General features: G+C 39.9%; 1 protein-coding gene across 5 annotated transcripts; it reads left to right on the top strand.

The window, feature by feature from the left end:
- Positions 1-313: 313 nt before the first annotated feature.
- KATNA1 (katanin catalytic subunit A1) lies at positions 314-18,152 on the top strand. Of its 5 annotated transcripts, XR_013773500.1 has the most exons (12): positions 314-443; positions 5,164-5,338; positions 5,969-6,126; positions 6,898-7,081; positions 8,941-9,062; positions 10,445-10,550; positions 10,884-11,042; positions 12,143-12,269; positions 13,692-13,826; positions 14,101-14,227; positions 15,131-15,326; positions 17,811-17,929. XR_013773500.1 is itself a non-coding variant. In XM_079299286.1 (11 exons), exons 2-11 carry the CDS (start codon positions 5,168-5,170, stop codon positions 18,007-18,009), a joined length of 1,488 nt encoding a protein of 495 aa, XP_079155412.1. In that variant the 5' UTR covers positions 317-447; positions 5,164-5,167; the 3' UTR covers positions 18,010-18,152. The 5 variants fall into 5 exon arrangements, 4 of the variants coding, with proteins under 4 accessions (XP_079155412.1, XP_079155413.1, XP_079155410.1 ...); XM_079299286.1 differs by lacking the exon at positions 15,131-15,326 and having other exon boundaries at positions 317-447; positions 17,811-18,152; XM_079299287.1 differs by lacking the exon at positions 15,131-15,326 and having other exon boundaries at positions 338-443; positions 17,811-18,152.
- The last annotated feature ends 650 nt before the right edge of the window (positions 18,153-18,802 follow it).

Below are 18,802 nucleotides of genomic sequence, written 5' to 3'. Positions count from 1 at the left end.
AAGGAAGACTCATAGCGCAAGCATTGGTGGTTCAGTGGTAGAATTCTCGCCTGCCACGCGGGAGGCCCGGGTTCGATTCCCGGCCAATGCAGTTGCTTCTTTTCCTATTGCTTTTTTTTTTTTTTCTTAACGGCTATATTAAAAAACTAAATTTTAAAACTTAAAACCAAAGCATCTCTTTGCTTTTAGTAATAACGCTCAAACATGCACCACTTCCTTACGCCCGGCCAGGCGAACCTTTCCCCCCGTCCCACCAGGCTGGAAGTGACGCAGCCGGATTTGCCTTCAAAAATTGCCGGCGGCGGCGGCGGGAGGAGGCGGCGGGCAGGGCCGGGGCGGGGCCAGCGCCGCGGCAGGAGGAAGGGGGCGGAAGAAGCCAAGGGGTCGTGGGTGGTGCCGCCGGGAGCTGCTGCCGCCGCCGCGGGTGCGAGCTCCGGAGAGGAGTAAGTGAGCGAGAGGGGCCGCAGCACCGGCGGGCGCGGGCGGGGGGCGATGGCCGCGCCCCGCGAGTGGGACCACCCCGAGCGGTGCCGGGCGCGGGGGCTCCGGCTGCTCTGCCCCGCGGCCGGGGCTGCTGTCGCGACAGCGACCGCGGAGCTCTCGATGTCGGGCTGCGCTCGCACGTGCTCGGCGCGCACGGGCATCGCCGGGGGCTGCGGCTGCCCGCAGGTGTGCGGCCGGAGCGCCCGGCCCCGCCACCCGCCCGGCTGCTTCCTGAGTGTCCCTGCACCCTCCACCTGCTCTCTCGGGCTTGGGGCTTTGTGTTAATGTGCGGTAATCTGCGATGGTGCAAGTCTTTTCTCCTGAGAGAAGCTTCAGGCAGCAATTCCAGATATCTGTTCAGCCGCGGATCTCTCTGAACTTCCAGAGAAGTTTGTTAGTTTAACATTGATGATCAAAGGAATGAAGAAGGAAGAAAGTAGCCTGTCCGATAAAGCCTTCGGAGAAGCTTAGCCTGGAAAACATAAAATCACATGCTAGGCGTATCTCTACCTAGTGACTGTTTTTTTTAATGTTTTTTTATTTCGCACGGACTGCCAGCCATGCTTATGTTTGTGGCTGCTGGTGGTTCTTCTTCTCATACAGCAACGGCACGAGAACCACTTTGTTTAGCGTCCAATAAGTCTGGCAACTCTTCTTCCCAAGTAATCAGCGCAATCACTTGTTGATAGCAAATGTTGCTAGCTGTGGATGTTATGATGAAGAGTATTACAGGTGAAAGGGAGCTCAGAGGTGATGCAGGCCATCGTGTCATCAGTAAAAATTCCTGATTCCTGAAGGCTGTTACTTTGGGGTGTTTTTTTCTCATCTGGCTTGCCAAGAGAACTTTGCAAATATTACACGGCTGCTTTGATGTCAGAGCCTGTATGGCAGGCTGACATAATGGAAACGTGTGCGCTCTGCCAAAATTCAGGCTCCGGCTTTGTCCAGACATTAAGGTTGGAGCAAAGAACTCCTTGGAAGTATTTTCCCTGTGTGGCTCATGCTGTTCTTCGAATCAGCAGGCTCACAACAGTAATTTGCACACTTCAGTATTAATATTCACTATTAATATATGCATATCAATCTCTTCTTTTAGTTTTTAAGGTTTGGGGGACTTCTTTGTGTTACAGGATTGATGCAGTGTTCCTGGATTCTAATGTATGGCTGTGAACAGAAGTTACTTACAGTCCTTTCTACTGATGGTTTCTTGAAGTTATTATGGAAAACATTGAAGTATCCCCAGTGTTTTCTTGATAATGGTTAAGCTGGTGTCTTTCGAATGAAATACAAAAATAAGCTGTAGGGAGCTTGAACTTTTGTTAGGTTCAACCCTTACTGGACTTGGCTGTTTTATACTCTGTAAATATTGTAGGCCCTTGCAGCAAATGATAAAACGTATTTTGTAACTAGAGGTGGGTTAATTTCAGGGAACCTTATATACTCACAGCTGGTGTGAAGAGTGATTATTCTTGTTGTGAAGTTTGTGTGTTTGTACACAGTGAAGAACTAAACTTGCAAGACAAAGTGCTTAGGTTATTTTCCTTTTATCCTGTTTGCTGTAAACTTTATGAGCTCTTCACTGTTTCGGCAGCTGTTGGAACCTAGATAACTCCAGTGGTCATGATTCATGGAAAGGTTGTGGCTGATAAGTGCAGACCTGCTGCTTTGACATCCTGTTACGTGATAGCACCAAGTATTTGTAAACACATGTGATATTGCTAAGTACATACTTTAAAAATTATTAAGTAGTGCAGGATTAGTTTTGTGAGAGTTTTAATCTCTTCAGTTTTGGATTTGTGTGTAGTCACGCTTCTCCCATGTCCTCCACCCTGCTGAGCTGCCCCAGTATATTGTGACCTTCTGCCACAAACTTCAATCTACTAATCTACAGATTAGTACTCTAACTCTTCTTTTTCCCCTTAGAACTGCTTAGAAACTTCACTTACAAGTGCAGCAGACCCATGGACTGTCCTTAGTGTATCAGCTCTGAGACTGCCTGAAGTCAAGTGGCAGCAGCAGTGGCGTGTCCAGACATAAGCAGAACCAGCAGCTTTTTCTGCCTCACTTGTACTCAGGAGCCTTGTATTTGAAAGCCACTTCAAGCTATTTTTCTCTCATGAGTCAAGATGAAGCAACAAATTAAATTGGTCTTCTGGTTTAAACCAAATTGTCTTGCATTTTCAATAGCACTGATGAAACGGGTAGATTCCAATAGCATTATAAACTTGAGTGAATGCCTTTTTTTTTTTCTGTTTTTCTTCCCAGGAGCTGCTAGCTTATTCTGCTTACATGTTTGTTTCTACTTTCTGTCCTTACATTCTATGCCCTTTCTAACCTGAAAATGTCATTGACTCTTTTATTATATGCTGTGCTATCCTTTTGGTCTCAAGCTTTCATATGTTTCTGACTTAGCCTGTTTAAGGTTGTTGGGGTTTTTTTTTCTAGTTATTTTTGCATTTCCAAATGAAAACTATTTCTGCAAACTTTTTTCTTTTTTTGTATACATAAAGTTGCTGTTCTGCTTGGATTGCTCTACAACATTCAGTGAAAAAAATATTACCTATGACTCCCCTCTGTATTTAAAAGTCTAGTTTGCTTTTAGTAACTTGCTATTACTTGATTTTTAAAATGTCTATTAGCATCTTGCTCAACGTGTGATTTCAATAGTGTTAGTCATCGGTTTGAATCCTCAGGACAGGCAAACAGGTGTATCTGGTAGGATGAGCAGGAGTAGAAAAGCTTGCTCCTAAATACAGCAGGGAAAACTCTGTTAACATCTGTGTGATGATCCATACAGCAGTTGACAAACATCTTCAGGCTCTTTTCTCTTTTCCTGAGCTTAAAACCAACAAAACTCTCAAGCCAAACTAAGTCTCCAAAGCCTAGAGTATGCCAGGGATAGTTAGTCTTTGTAGCTGGTGGCCACATTAACTGTATCAGTTTGTAGCCATGCTGGCCAGCTGGGCAGTCTCTGGCCGGAGTGAGATTGCACGCTGGAGTTCTGTCATAGCAGGTTTCCTGCTCACCCCCGTGGGTCCCCTCTGCTGGGATGGGTTTGGGCTCTCACAAGCCTCTCTTCACCTCCCCTGCTGACAGAGTTTTTGCTGTTCTGGACTCAAATTTTTGATAGCAGCTCTTTGCTCCAAGGGGAGCTGGGGAAGGAAGAGGAAGGAAGCAAAAAAAGAAGAGGATGTTGGCTCAGGAATGCCTGAGCTGTGTTTCTGTGCATGAAACTAATTGGGAAGGGGACAGGAAAAGGAGTGAAAGCCCTAAATTGTTTGATTTGTACTTAGCAGCCCCTCTTTACAATGGAGAGCTCACAATTTAGCAATAGGTTGGCAGGTGTGTGTAAAGAGTGGCTTCTGAAACCTCTGATGATGTGTCCGACCCTGACCTGGTCCTGAAATATATTCAGTCTTAAGTCTGTTTGTTGCGCATGTGAATTCAGTGCCTCTTACATTCTTTAAATAGTTGATCTGTATCAAGTATGCTTCATCCCAGGGCTTAGCTGGAACTGCTTGTCTGCAGTTGCTTCTTCCTGGCACTGGGTGCAGGTACCAAAATGAAAACAGCATGGCTCTCTTGCAGGCGTGCTTTTTTGCTGATTTTAATGTTTCCTGTGCCTGGTTAGGAAATTATGAGGAGAGTGGGGAAATTCTTGGTGTGTAAGAGACAAGAAAAGTCGAGACAGCACAAATATCTTGGAGAGGGAGGGGATGGGATGTACAGGACACTGACAGTAATGTGGGATAACTGCTCTGTGGACAGTGGCACTGTAAAGAATGAGTCCACTTCTACTGTACTTGTATAAATAATACTTCTGTGCTGTTCTAATCTAAAAGCACAGATTCTGTTACTGCTGCAAAGTGGAACTACTCACAGTCTGTGATGTTTGCTCCAAAAAAAACACAGACAAGCACCACTGACAGGGAAAACCAGCATGGTTTGTACAATACGTTAAATAAAATGGGTAGTTATACACTAAATGTTTAATTGTGGCTTTGGCTTACCTTCCAGTGATAACTTAAACAGCCTTGATGTTTTTCAGGATGTTTTTCTTTTTAGGTGTAAGAATGAAGGTGATAGGAAGGTGCAAACTGGGCATGGAAGGTGGATATTTGTTTCAAAGAAACATTAAATAAAATTGTAAAATCAAGCTAATGGAAGAATAGTGTTTTCCAGAAGGCCAAATCAGGCTATTAAAGTTCACACACACAGAGTGTTAAGGTGAAAAAAAATTAACAAAACATAATGCATTAGGAAGAAGGGTTTTGTGCTTGTTTGGGATTTTTTTAAACCACACAACACAGACCAGGCACTGCAAAATACTAATTTTTGTAACAGTAGAATAAAGAGTTATGCAATTGTGACTTGTAATAATGCATTTCAATCTATTTATTTTATATGGGCTTTTGGACGCAATCTCTGTGACAAGAAACAGAGCTGTGATGTGAAAAGTTTAATTTCTACTAGTGGAATATCAATTATCTTTTTTATATGTATGACATTAATTTTAGGACTTTTTAGGTTTTTTTTTTTGTAACCATGATTTTCCCAACTTCTATGTTTTGATATGCCAAATGAGGTAATAAGCATATGAAAATACTTACAAAAAATTGTTTCAGTACTCAGTTGTTTTTTTAATTACCTTAATATTTCCTTTTTTTTTTTTTTTTCCAGCTTCATGTTGAACATGAGCCTTGTTATGATCATTGAGAATGTGAAGCTGGCCCGTGAATATGCCTTGCTGGGGAATTATGACTCTGCAATGGTCTACTACCAGGGGGTTCTTGACCAGATGAATAAGTATCTGTACTCTGTGAGAGATACCTACCTGCAACAGAAATGGCAGCAGGTAAATAGCACTTTTCTTGGGCATTTTGGGGGGGGAAAAATAGACTTGTTTAAGTCATCTTTATGACTTCTTTGTCTGTCAGTGGCAGAACAGTCAATGGAACATGGCTCTGAGGAGCCACTGCACTGTCTGTCCTGGCAGCTCTGCTGATGAGTACCCCTGTTATGTTCAGGTTTTTTAGTCTGGCATCATTCAGGTCTTATTTCCCTCAATGTTTTAGTGGGACTAAGGTCCTTAATAGCAAGTTGATAATTTGTCCTCAACAAAAACCCTCTTTTTTTTTTTTTTTTTTTTTTTTTTGGTGATATTCTGCCTATTAGGTTGATACTTTTGATTGTTAAAATATCTATTAGGTTCTGTCATACCTGTTTAATCAGCAAAATTTGTCAAAAGTCTCTTTGATGTTAAATCCAAAATCTCTTTGTTCTTTGAATATGCTGAGGAAGACAGAAAACCTCCTTGATATCTAATGTGCATAATTCTTGTTTATTGAAGTAGAATTAGGTAGCTTGTTAAACCCTGTGGAATCCATCCAGGCATTACATGGGCTTGAACAGAGGACTGTTACAAACTTATTTCCAGTGTGCTTAATCTACCTTTTTTTTTTTTTTTTTTTTTTTTTTTAATCAGGTTTGGCAGGAGATAAGTGTGGAAGCTAAGCATGTGAAAGATATAATGAAAACACTGGAGAGTTTTAAACTAGACAATACTCCATTGAAAGCCTCACAACAAGAATTACCAGCTCATGATGCAGAAGTCTGGTCTTTGCCAGTACCTGCTGAACGTAGGTAAGAGGAAACCTGAAGACCTAAATTAATATTTATCAGGACAAAATGTGCTTTGACTTCAGCCTGTTGTGGTGTAGTTTTTGTTCTTGAGTTTAGATGTGTAACACTTGCACCAGCAGCTTGACACCATTTGTGGTGGAGGAGGTGTCATTTTGAGGCAGCCTAATCCAGGATGTTCTAGGGGTTTTATTTTACATAGTCCTGACTAATGTCAAGTTTCTTTCCCCTCACACACTGTTGCCTGAGTTGTTTTGTTTTTGATTTTGAGTTTTTATTTCACTTTTGTCTCTGTTGGCATTAATTAGCTGGTTCAGGATGTTGAAGCCTTCTGTGTGTCTAGTGTTTTTGGTTTTTTTAATTCGTTTTTTTTTTTGTGAGTAGCTATCTGACCTGGTCACTTGAGGTTCTAATGCATGGCTGTGGTAGCATGAAGAAGGTGACAGGAGTACATCCAAATGTGCATTTTTGATGGAAAGTGACTGTTAGATTACTTTAGCTGTATTGTCAAATTATTGTTCGTTTGTTCATTTCTTCTAAGTTCCATATTTCTACTGATGAAATATACAAAGCAAGGCACTTGTTTAAGCAAGTACACACTGAGCTTGTTGCACAGGGAAAATGGATTTTTAGTCATAATCTAAAAGTCTTGTTCCTGGCATACAGATGATGTTGAGCAAAGTGTCTTTGCAGTGTGTAAGCAGTTGATTTGGTTATGTAGTGCTCACCAGTGGCTTTACACTGAGGCTTTCTGCATATGTTACAACTAATTAGACCTTCGCCAGGACCCAGGAAGCGCCTGTCTGCTCCGTGCAGTGATTGCAGAGGTCACAATAATCGTGTGAGTGCAGCTGTCAGAGGCTCTCACCGTCCATCCTCTCGAAACCCCAATGACAAGGGCAAGGCAGTCCGCAGCCGGGAAAAAAAGGATCAGCAAAATAAAGGAAAAGAAGAAAAGGTAAACTTGCAAATAACTTCATGGAGTTGAGAAACTCGGTTGTGCTTTCTTGCTACTGAGTGTATTAGAAAGTGACATGCCTATGAAATGTTTCTTCTGTCTGTGTCGGTGTGCTGATTTAAATCTTGCCTTGTAAGGTGTCTTTTCTTTGTGCACAGTGTTGGTCATGGATTAATTAAAAACAGACAATCACTCTGGGAAGTTGAGGTCTGGTAAATGTATCTGAAGGTGGGTGTCAGGAGGATGTTTCCAGGCTCTCCTTGGTGGAAAAGGACAAAGGACCAAAGGCAACAGGCAGAAACTGATGCACAGGAAGCTCCAGCTGAACATGGGGAAGAACTTTACAGCACAGGTGACCACGCACTGGAACAGATTGTCCAGAGGTTGTGGAGTCTCCCTCGCTGGAGACACTCAAGATCCCTTTGGACACAGTGCCATGTGCTGTGGGACAACCCTGCTCGAGCAGGAGGCTGGAGCAGATGACCCCATGTGGTCCCTTCCAGCCTGACCCATTCTGTGACGTGTTCACTGCAACTTGAAGGCACTTATTTAAAATGATACTGCTGAATTTCTGAAGTAGAACATGGTGGAGCTCATTCACATGGGACGTCCTTGTGGCTTAATTACTTTGAGGTATAATTTAAACCATGATTGACTTGCCTCTTCCAAAGCATATCGAGATGTACTTAATCCTTAAACGAGGCCCTTACCTGTTTTGTTTTGTTTTGTTTTTTTTCTCCTTTTGAAGCGATGTTGTAGCTCCATACCCTTCAGTTGTAAGGAACAAAACCCCAACATACTTGAACTATGATCTGTTCTTGGCAATCAGAGTGCTTTAATTTTTGCTTTGTACTCTGGTCTCTATAAATTTAGCAGATGACCGAAGTAAGAGACCATATAGGAAATAGTAGATTCATAGTTTTCCAGGGTCTAAATAAATCAAATATCCATGCAATAGTTTGTTAGCTTTGGCAGCTTTAAGTTGTGGCAAGGTGTAATGGCCTGTGGAGGTAGTATAATCTCCAAGGGTGGAATTGTTTAGCTGTGTAAGCTACTACTTTTATTAGGAGGTAAATTAGATTGTCTTTGAGTGATAATCCTCTCTCCATCAGAATATACCCACAGAGAGACAGGATAGGTCTCTTTTTCTCTTTTACAGTTGTTCTGCCATCACCAGTGCTTGCTGTTAAATGTATAAAACCAGGGTATGTCTAGTGCATTTTATTTCCTTTCAGTTGCATGGTCTCTGCTGTTTGAGCCCTTTCAACTATGAGGTTCTTTGCTTTAACTCTGCTGCAGAGCTGCTTCTCTGCTGTTCATGTCCATGCTTCTGTATCAGTTAATTAGCTCTGGTTTTACCCCATGGTCTCCCTGCAGATCACCATTGCTCATTCTACATGTGGAAGTCATGCTTAATGGGTTTTTTTGTGTGTGTGTCCCATATACATGGCATATTTATGACACTTTGAGAATTTGAGATACTCTCAGTGTGACACTTTGTAGTTCAGTCTTACATATTATTTTCTCCTACTCCGTCTCAGATAACTTCAGATTTCTGTGGGGGAAGAGGCAGAAACTGGGATAGGTGTATGCAGTTTTGATTAGGTACCAAAAGAAAGAAGCTGTATCAGTACAATGTGCTGACTTTGGGGAGAAGGAAATGTAACCAGGGCAGAAATCTGGATGAAACACACAGATCCATCCTGCAGTGCAGCTGTAATATGGATGCTTCATAATTTTCATGCTAGTTTATATTGCCACCTTCTAAAAATATGATGCTGTTGTGGACTTGTGGCAAAAAATTCATTAGTAGCATAACCATTGTTATGTATTTACATTATTATATCCTTTATATATAGAACAAATCCACATCTGAGATCTCAGAGTCTGAACCAAAGAAATTTGATAGTACTGGATATGACAAAGATTTAGTAGAAGCTTTGGAAAGAGATATAATTTCTCAGAATCCAAACATTCGATGGTAAGTTTGAGCAGCAGTTTGCTGCTAGTCTTTTGTGTTGTTCCTATTTCCTCTCACATGATATGACAAGAATTAAGTATTTTAACAGATACTTATGTATAAAAAGTACATACAGGTTTTTCATACTGCCTTTAAATAGGCAGCTAAACTTCTAATGTAGCTGAATTCTTCTAGAGGTCAAAAAAAATTTTTTCCACACATAGATTCATATAATAATTTGGGCTGGATGGGGCCTTTAAAGATCAGGTAAGGCAGTCCCCTGCCATGGCAGGGACATCCTTCTCTAAGTCAGGTTGCCAAAAGTCCTGCCCAACTTGGCCATACAAAGCTTCTCAAAATTTTCTGAGTCCTAAAATCAGTTCTTGAGATACTCTTTTGCAATGTAAAAGTTTCTAATATCTGTCAGTGTCTCTTCATTTGAAAATCTGTTTTGCTACTCTGGGACATATCAAGACAGAAAACTGGTTTACAAAGAAGTTGTGTCAATATTGGAAGCCTTTGAAATGCTGCTGGATGTAATGTGGCCACCAGTATAAAATACAGCCATGTGCCAGTACCTTTACATAAATGTGTTAAATATTAAACTTTATATAAAGGTTGTTTTGTGTTCCAAATGTTTCCAAGCTTAGGTGGTTTTGTGAGGATTAAATGAGAAAAAAAAATCTTCTGGCAAATAAAGTTGGCTTTAAAAAAAACCTGACCTGTCCCACAAAACACTTTGTGTGCATGAAACTGTCTTGTATTTCAGTTTAAATATATGTTTCAGTTTTTGTATTGAATCCTAAATTGCAACTTCAGATTTGAAACTAATTCTTCAATAGATGTGTTTTGTAACCAGAATGTTACTTGGGCACATACTGATAAGAGGAATGCCCTGAAAGTTACTTTCAAGGAAATAAGACCACCCTATAAGGTATCCAAGAATTAATATTTTTGTAACTCTGAAAAAGAATTCTAAAAATTCTGTTTAATTCTGCTTTGCTAGTCTTCAACAAGTTGTTCTTGTAACAATGAAAGATGGTATTTAAGTTTCATGGACATCCAACTTCTCAGCAAAACAGGAGAGTATAATTGGTAGTTAGCCTAAGTTTAACTAACCTTTCTTCTGCTTGTCAGTATTCTTTAAATACTGACAGTGGTGCTCTAGTGAAATAGTTAATGTTTTTTTTTTGTTTTTGCATCCATGTGGAGTCTGCCAGGCAATGTCAGTTGCAGCTGTTACAGGCTTTTCCCATTAGAACATAAATAATTCAGGAAAATGAATTTGATTTATGGGACAGCCAGTGCATAACCAGAAGTTTAATTGTGTGGTTTTTTGAGGTGTGGAGTAATTCTTATGCCTGCTGTCTGAATCTGTCTAACAACTTTCTCTTTCCTGTTAGGGATGACATTGCTGATTTAGTAGAAGCCAAAAAGCTGCTTAAGGAAGCTGTAGTTTTACCAATGTGGATGCCAGAGTTTTTCAAGGGGATTAGGAGACCGTGGAAGGTATGAAAAATCTGCTGCTACAATCATAAGTAGGATTTTGAGATTGGATCTTGGCAGAGCAAGAAGTTTCAAAAGTTCTACAGTTTAAATGAATTCTTCCCACGTTTTAGTACAACATTTATTGTAAATAATAACAACAAAATAAAGATGTCAGCCTGATGCCTGCACACTGTCGTTGCTACATGTTTGTGAGTAAGCAATGATCCTTGTTACTTACCCTTGAATTAATTTTCAAGGGAAAGTTTACATCCAGTAGTTTACTATTACCCTAAACAAACTGTAACATTCTGTTGTGATTCTTGTCCTAAAAGTGGTTCTTTTTCATTTTAATAGGGTGTGCTGATGGTTGGTCCTCCTGGTACTGGAAAGACCCTCCTAGCAAAAGCTGTAGCCACTGAATGCAAGACAACTTTTTTCAATGTTTCTTCCTCCACACTTACCTCAAAATACAGAGGAGAATCTGAGAAACTTGTTCGTCTGCTGTTTGAAATGGTGATTTAATTTTCTGAACATGAACAGTGGGATAATGAAATAGAATCACCTCTGGAACAGTGAAAACATACCAAGGTTTCAAACTCAGCATTCATAAACAGCTCCCCAAGCTTCAGATGCAAGGGGCATTTCTGATTTGCCCATTTACATTTCAAGATTTATTCCTAAATGGATTTATAAAAGCTGCAAAATAGGTTGTCTTTTATTTTCAGGGTTAGCTTGCTACATTAGAGGTAGCTCACTATTGGTGAGTGCTGCAAAACATACTTGAATGTAAATCTAGGGATGGAATTAATTGCTTTCTGGGTGAGAACCTTATTTAGGCTGTGTGTTTTGTTGTTTTTGTGGGTGGTTTTTTGTTTGTGGTTAAAAGAAGTGGCCTTCCAAACTGTACTTGGCTTCAGAGCATGCAATGCTTGAAATAATACTCAGAAAATAGTTGTCTTTTTTTTTTCCATGTGTTAGCAGATGTGTGTGCAGTGTTTGCTATGTTGCCCAGTGCTGAAGGGGACAGCAGAGTTGCAATTACAGTAATCAGAAAAGGCAGGAAATAAAAGATCTTTTGCTAGGCAGGATACCAGCTTGTTTAATGTGACTGGTCAAAAATGCAGGTAACACAATGAGCAGCATCTCAACTGCTCTAATACAATAGCTTTTATTGTCCTTGTCTTTAAATGCTCTTGTTTTCAAAAAGGTCAGTTGCTTCACAGTTGACCTATCTCTTGGACAGGTTCCATGTCATGGTTTTCCAGCTTAACAGTCATCCTGGCTTTAACTGAAATCTTACTCAAGCATTCTCTGATGACTTTCACAGTTAAAAATGTTACTCCTAATGTGGAAAACTACCTATAGCTTATGAAATGTTTGTTTATAGCCCTAAAAACTAGAGGGCTTTGCCAAAAGCTCTTCTCAAATGCTCTGAATGAATGCACAGCTGCTCTGTACCTGAGTGCTGAGGTCTGAGAGAGGGAAGGGTGGGGATTGTTTGGTACTTAGAAGCTGGGGTAAATACATAACTGCTCAGCTCTGAATATGCTGCTGCTTCTCAAATGGGAGTGAACAGCTATTTCAGCTTCTGCTTTATCTTTTGCTTTCTTCAGGCTCGATTTTATGCCCCAACCACCATATTTATAGATGAGATAGACTCCATCTGCAGCCGCAGGGGAACTTCGGAGGAGCACGAAGCCAGCCGACGTGTGAAGGCAGAACTGCTAGTTCAAATGGATGGTAAATAACCTCATCACTGGCAGCTGCTGGACTGGAGGAAACTTGAGGGGGAAAAATAAAAAAAAGGAAAACTTCATTCTTCAGAAGCAGTTTTTCGAAATGATCTTGTATTAGTGACCCAGAACATGGAAGGTTCAGTGGAAAATACAAGATTTCAGAAGAGAGGCAGAAAAAAAAAAATCTTCTCAGTCTTTGCCTGGCATATCACTCACTTTTAAAATTAAGTAAAAAGTGGTTCAAAAGAACTGTTACCTGTTTCTGTTTAAACTTCAAAGGCAGCATTACATTTAACTTCTTTGGGATCTTTTTTCCTCCTAAAAATATAAATAACAAGTGAAGATCTTCTGTTTTATAGAAGTGGTTTGAGAGAGTTTTCATTTTAAGATACTGAGTTCACTACAGATATGTGGCTAATATCAACAAAGTTCAAAATCAGTTAACAATGCAGAATTGCTATAGAGGTATCCATTTTATATTCTGTGGAGCAGAGAGGAGGAAAGGAACTACTGAGAAGTGCTAATCTGTGGACTGATTTGTGATAGAATTCCATGAGTCAGAAGATTTGCATATTTATTTCTCCTCCTCTGATGTTGTACCCTTTTATTTTTGTCTTTAAAGAGCAGCAGTGCTCTAATACTGTTCTCATATCAAGTATGTACATAATCTAATTTTATTAGTAAGAACTATTTGAATCCTTTTACTTAGGCATTCATAAATGGTATTTTATATGCAGATTCTCAGTGGCTATCCCACAGTCTAATCCTGTTGTTTTAGCAAAGCAGTAGACGCAGAGAGCAGCAACTTTAACAAAATTACCTTCTTCCTATTGTAGCATTTCCATAGGATTCAGAAACTGAGGTGTTCTATCTGTCTCTAAGAAGTTGTGATTTAGTCCAAAATCCAAATTTAAACTTTCACTTTGGCAGTTTGTACAGTCCACCTGTGTATAAGGAACCTTTGGCCTTGACTTCAGAAGTGAAGACCCCTTGTAGGGGGGCCATGCTGCTTTTGCATGGCTGTTGGTGAATGCTGTGGGGAGGCTGGTTTTTGGCATGGTGGTGGTGTTGGGCGTTGTTTTGTTTCCTCACAGCTGCTGTAAGATGGTGACATAAAAATTCAACCAATGCTGTGGCAGAAGTGCAAACAACTGTGCTGTAAAACCATTCTAGCCATGATAGAGAGGGATTTCCTGGTCTGAGCAGTGGCCTATGCCCCTGCTGCTGTTTAAACCAAGCTTCCATTTATGCTTGCAGGCTGTCATAGAGATGAAAAAGCGAGCTCCGTTGCGCTCGGTGATTCTATTATGCTTGGGCTCATTAAAGTGCAATAGAGCAGCTTCTTTAATACTGCAGAACTGTTTTCTCTGTAGATGAAATTTCAAAAAATTTATGTGTATTTTGCCTCTTCTTTTCTCCACTGCAGGTGTTGGGGGGGCTACTGAAAATGATGATCCTTCTAAGATGGTCATGGTACTTGCTGCTACTAATTTTCCTTGGGATATTGATGAAGCCCTAAGACGGAGGCTAGAAAAGAGAATTTACATTCCTTTACCATCAGGTATGAAGAATTGGGGAAGAGAAGTGGTTAAAAATTCTGAAATCTAAACTTTATCAACATTCCTGTAGTTTTGGTTACTTGTTTAAAAATCTAATTGATACATGTATGCAAATTCACTTATGACTTCAGGACCAGCTTAAATCTAAATGTGAGCATTTACTCTTGTAGCAAGTACAATATTCTTTTTCTCATTCTTTACTCTTATCCTCCTTCCATTTATTATTTATTTTGAAAAAGCAAATTGTACAGACTTCATTTTCTTTTCTGTGATTAGCCAAAGGAAGAGAGGAACTCCTAAAAATAAATCTGCGAGAGCTGGAACTGGCTGATGACGTTGACCTTGCAAACATAGCTGAGAAAATGGAGGGTTATTCAGGTGCAGACATTACCAATGTATGCAGGTAAGTTGAAATTGCATCATTTGTGTTATTACTGTTGCAGATTTTTTAAGATAACCAGTTTACACGATTGAAGTTATTGGATAAAAATGGACTGGCAATTTGTCTTTTATGTATTGTTAAAAGGTGAAATACTGCATTAATATTTGCCTCTTTCCATTTGAAGACTAGTTGCAACTTAGTAATCTAATAAGCTGTGATTTAGGTAAAATTCCACCTTATTTCATACAGACTAAATTCCATGTCGGAGGATAGTAAATTTTAACTTGTAGAGTCATTCTGCTTGGGTTATATGACTTCTGCAGAAATCCATATGTGAATAACTAAAATAAAAACATGGAATTTTCTTCTTCACGACATGGAAAGGGTGTAGAGTCTTGTGTGATGGTACAAGAGCTGTGTACTCAGCACATGGGTCTTTTGTGATGAGACTGACTAAAGTTTTCTGCTACCTCTTTCATTTCCCTGTCTCCTCTGTACTGTTGGCATACAGTTGTTTGGGCCTGTTCTTTTGCCTAGATTCCTGAAATAATTAACTAAAAATATCTTCTAATTCTTCCCTTATATTTTCTTTGAAAAATTGGAAAGGGGAGGACTGATCTGTTGAGAAACAAGTGTCAGTTTTCCTGTTTACATCAGAAGACTTGCACTGGCACAATTGTGACAGTGTCAGACTGAGATCTGCAGTACAGGACAGAGAACTGAAGCTGCTTAAGATGCTGTTGTCACCTGATAAGCACCTGTGTAACCCTGCTTTCAGGCTTTGGAGGCAGCACTGAGGAGTGGCAGCTTGAGCTCCTTGTTCCAGCCAGGCTGCTGTGGGGCTGTGCTTGGAGCAGGGTGAGAGAGCAGCAGTAAAAGCACATCCCGGCTGCTTCCTCAAACACGGATCCGTTTCTTGCCTAGATCCTTAGCACGGCTCTGCAGACACGTGTCAGCACAGCTGAGAGGACAGTGTGCTGTGCCACAGGGATGAAAGCAAGTAGCCTGTGCACAGCTGCCACCAAAGGCTCTGTCAGCAGGGCCACTGCAGACTGAGCTAAGTTTGGAGCCTCAGTACGGTTTGCTGAACAAACCTTGCACAGTGTCAGCGAAAGGAATGGTATGTTAGTTGCTCTGAATCTGTGTTGTGGAGATTTGTTTCATTTGTAGGTTTGTGAGGTGAATTTCTGGTGGTGTTTTGATCAGTCTTGGTTCTGCTTTGAAAGGAGTTGGTGCTAATGGGTTCATGTTATATGAAAGAGAGTTTATTTGGTCTGATGCTTTGTGCATTTTAGCTGCAGTTGTCTCCTCCAGTCTGTTCCGTGTTTGTTGTTTGTAATTAATTTTATACTGAATAACAATACACTTATTTTAGAGATGAAAATACTTGTAATGTTTTTCAGTGAATTTTGTGTGTATGTATTTGTGCACAATTACTTTTGATTTTTTTAACCAAAGCCCCTTTGTACAAATACTATTAAATAAAGAAAAAAAAAAGGTAAACATTTAAAAAACACAAAGAAACATCTGAATCTTCTATTTGTGGCAGTCTCTGAAGTGATGACTGAGGTGGCAGCAGCCTCTGAGATTTGGACGTACATGGTTTGAAATCACTAAGAAAGTATTGTATTAGGCTGTTATTTACTTGTTCATAGTGTGAGGAGAAATAGATCTTGGATATGAGTGTTTCATTTACATTGAGACAAAAATATGTGGATGATTTAAAAGTGCTTTTTTTATGGTAGATAAGCATAGTGAAGTTCAAACCTGTATACTATGACAGTCCTCGCTGGTGATACAAGCAAAACATAGGAGTAAATGGACCAAGACCTCTGGTTTACTGAAATGACCCTCCCACCCATAGGAATTTCAGGTGAAGTCCAGAGTTTGCTGAGCCTGAGTGAAAACCAGTCATAGGAAATACTAGAGTGTAATAGAGGTAACACTATAGTTCCTAGCAGTCAGCATATAATCAGGGGGAAATGAAGGTGAACCTTCATTTTAAAATAACATTCAGGAAATACAAGATGCATCAGGAAATACAAATTGCAGATTAGATGTGAGTGTGAGCTAACTTTGAATTGTTTTGAGTGGACTGTCAATGCTGAAAGGCCCTTAGAACAGAACTGGCCCCTGCTGTGTTTTCCAGTGGGTGGCTGCCTGTTTTTTGAATAGAGCTTTGGTGCGTCTCCAGGCACCAGGAGTTCAGTTTGGAATGACTGTCCATAAAATGACTTTACAAAAGGAAGTGGTGGCAGCTGCACTTCAGCTCTGTCAGTTTATTAAGGTATGATGGGCTTGTTGGTTGGCTGGCTGAATTTTTTTTTGCTGGACTTTCTTTTTTTAACTGCTCTCTGGAAGCAAATTAGATGCATGGAATGTCCCCTCCACCCCATTGTGTAACAGTAGCCTATGGTTTACAAATGATGTGGTAACAGCCAAAGCATGGTGATACTTGGTTGAGATAGAGTTCAACGAGGCAACATATTGGTTGTTCTGAAATTTTAGTATCTCTCTTAGAGATTTTAATTTATTAACTAACGCTGAGATTAACTCAGTTGATCAGAGCATGGTGCTAATAATATCAAGGTTGTGGATTTGATCCCTATACAGTCCATTCATTTAAGAGTTGGACTTCATGATCATTGTGGGTCCCTTCCAACTTGGAATATTCTGTGAATTACTTAGTAAATTCCTGAAGTCTGACCGTTATGGTTTCCTTTAGGGGGAGGGGATGGTGCTGAAACAGAATATGCTCAAACCTTTTTTCTAAATCTTTCCAGAAGATAATGTGTAAGTTTTTTTTTCTTTGGATTCTCACCTTTTGATATGACACAATATACTATTGTGATATCACCAAGATTACACTTCCATCTTCTTTACTTCTAGATGATAAGCAGCATTTTCTTGTTATTATAAGATACATAACAATTACTTAGTAGGAACTTCAGCCTTCCAATGTTACCTAATTATCACCTCACCAGCTCATCACCTCCTGCTACCAGCTTTACTGCTAGAAATCTAAATGTAGTCAAACTTAACACAAAATAAAATGACACACTTGTAAAAACACTCAGTGCTCATTAAGGCCAGAAGTTTGAGGAGCTACAGACAGAACAGATTCTATTTGAAAATTTACTCTTGAGTGTATGGGTTGGAGGTAGATACTGGTGACTCCTCTGTCTTTGAAGCAGGATTCCTGTTCAAACCAGGGAACATTCAAAACACTCCAGCTACTCCTCCTATATCTAGGAGGAGTGAAATTGTTATTACCTTGTTCCTATTTAAAAATACCATAAACAGCAGCTAATCATAGCCATGCAGTGACATTAGCTAAACCAGTTTGTCTTTACCTCTTTTGCCAACCTGTGAATAGTAGCTGCTCAGATATCTGGTGAGGATAATGCCATGTTTGAAAAAATATGGATAACGTGGTATTGTAACTTGTACAAGCACTCAGAGATCTTCCTGTAAGTGTTTACAGTTCTTTATTGAGTCTTTTTGAGTGCAGCAGCTTAATTCAAATGCTGTGTTGAACTTTCAAACAACTGAACTCACCATCCTGTACTGAGTAATGATTTTATTTTCTTACCCTCCTGACTAGAGATGCATCATTGATGGCTATGAGGAGGCGTATTGAAGGCTTGACACCAGAAGAAATAAGAAATCTTCCCCGAGATGAAATGCACATGCCAACAACTATGGAAGACTTTGAAATAGCTTTGAAGAAAGTTTCTAAATCTGTTTCTGCTGCGGACATTGAGAAATACGAGAAATGGATAGTTGAGTTTGGATCATGTTGAGTTGTCTTCTCTTGAAGAAACCACCTTGTGTCTTAAAACAGCTTTAGAAATAATTGGTGATGTGTCAGTGCACTGCATGCTCTTTTTAACTTTTGTAATTTAAGAGCAACAGATGTCTAAATAAATTTTTTTCTAAAATGCAAGTTCTGCCTAGCTCTCTTTGAACTAGTTCAGAAGTCAACCATTTTTCTCCAATGCTGATGGTATCTGGTTTTTGATTTTCAAGATTTTAAAAATTACTTTAATACTAGAACTCCTTTCATCAGGGTATTTACTCTTAAAAAATTGCTGTTGTGTCAATAAACCCCCCAATTAGCCTTGCTGAGTAAGTCAGGGATGCTCGGAACTTGAAAATGGGACAAACGGGATGCAATTAAACAGATAATTTTCCTAGCTGATCTTGGAGAATTCTACCCTTAAACTGTTGTTAAAGAACCTGTGCTGAGATGTGGAACAGCACCCTTCATGCTGGAACAGTCAATAGAGTCTATGAAGTTTGAGCAAGGGTTTTGATCTTTAAACATTTACAGTAGCTGTTAAATAATATTAAAGTATGTCCAGCTGGTGTATTCTAATTCTGTGCAGCCAGAAGTGATGCTGTCACACATGTAGTTTCCTTGTTAGTCCGAGAAATCAAAAGCTTTCTGGCATTAATTCTGAAATAGGTGTTTCTTCCTTGACTGACTGGTACTGCAAGCAGCAAAACACTACACTGGTGAGTTGGGTCCAGGTTTACATGGTTATTCTGGTAAAGCTGTTCTGATAAGGCAGCATGTGTTGTGTTTGTGCTCAA

Source organism: Erithacus rubecula (genome assembly GCF_903797595.1).
Source record: "Erithacus rubecula genome assembly, chromosome: 2".
Taxonomy (NCBI): Eukaryota; Metazoa; Chordata; class Aves; order Passeriformes; family Muscicapidae; genus Erithacus; species Erithacus rubecula.
Note: the sequence above shows the minus strand (reverse complement) of the source record. Positions and strands in the feature narration are given on the sequence as shown.

Coding starts and splice junctions, on each gene's coding strand:
- KATNA1 (XM_079299286.1), top strand. CDS start 5,168: ATGTTGAACATGAGCCTTGTTATGATCATTGAGAATGTGAAGCTGGCC. Junction 6,127..6,897: donor CCAGTACCTGCTGAACGTAG/GTAAGAGGAAAC, acceptor ACAACTAATTAG/ACCTTCGCCAGGACCCAGGA. Junction 10,551..10,883: donor GGATTAGGAGACCGTGGAAG/GTATGAAAAATC, acceptor TCATTTTAATAG/GGTGTGCTGATGGTTGGTCC.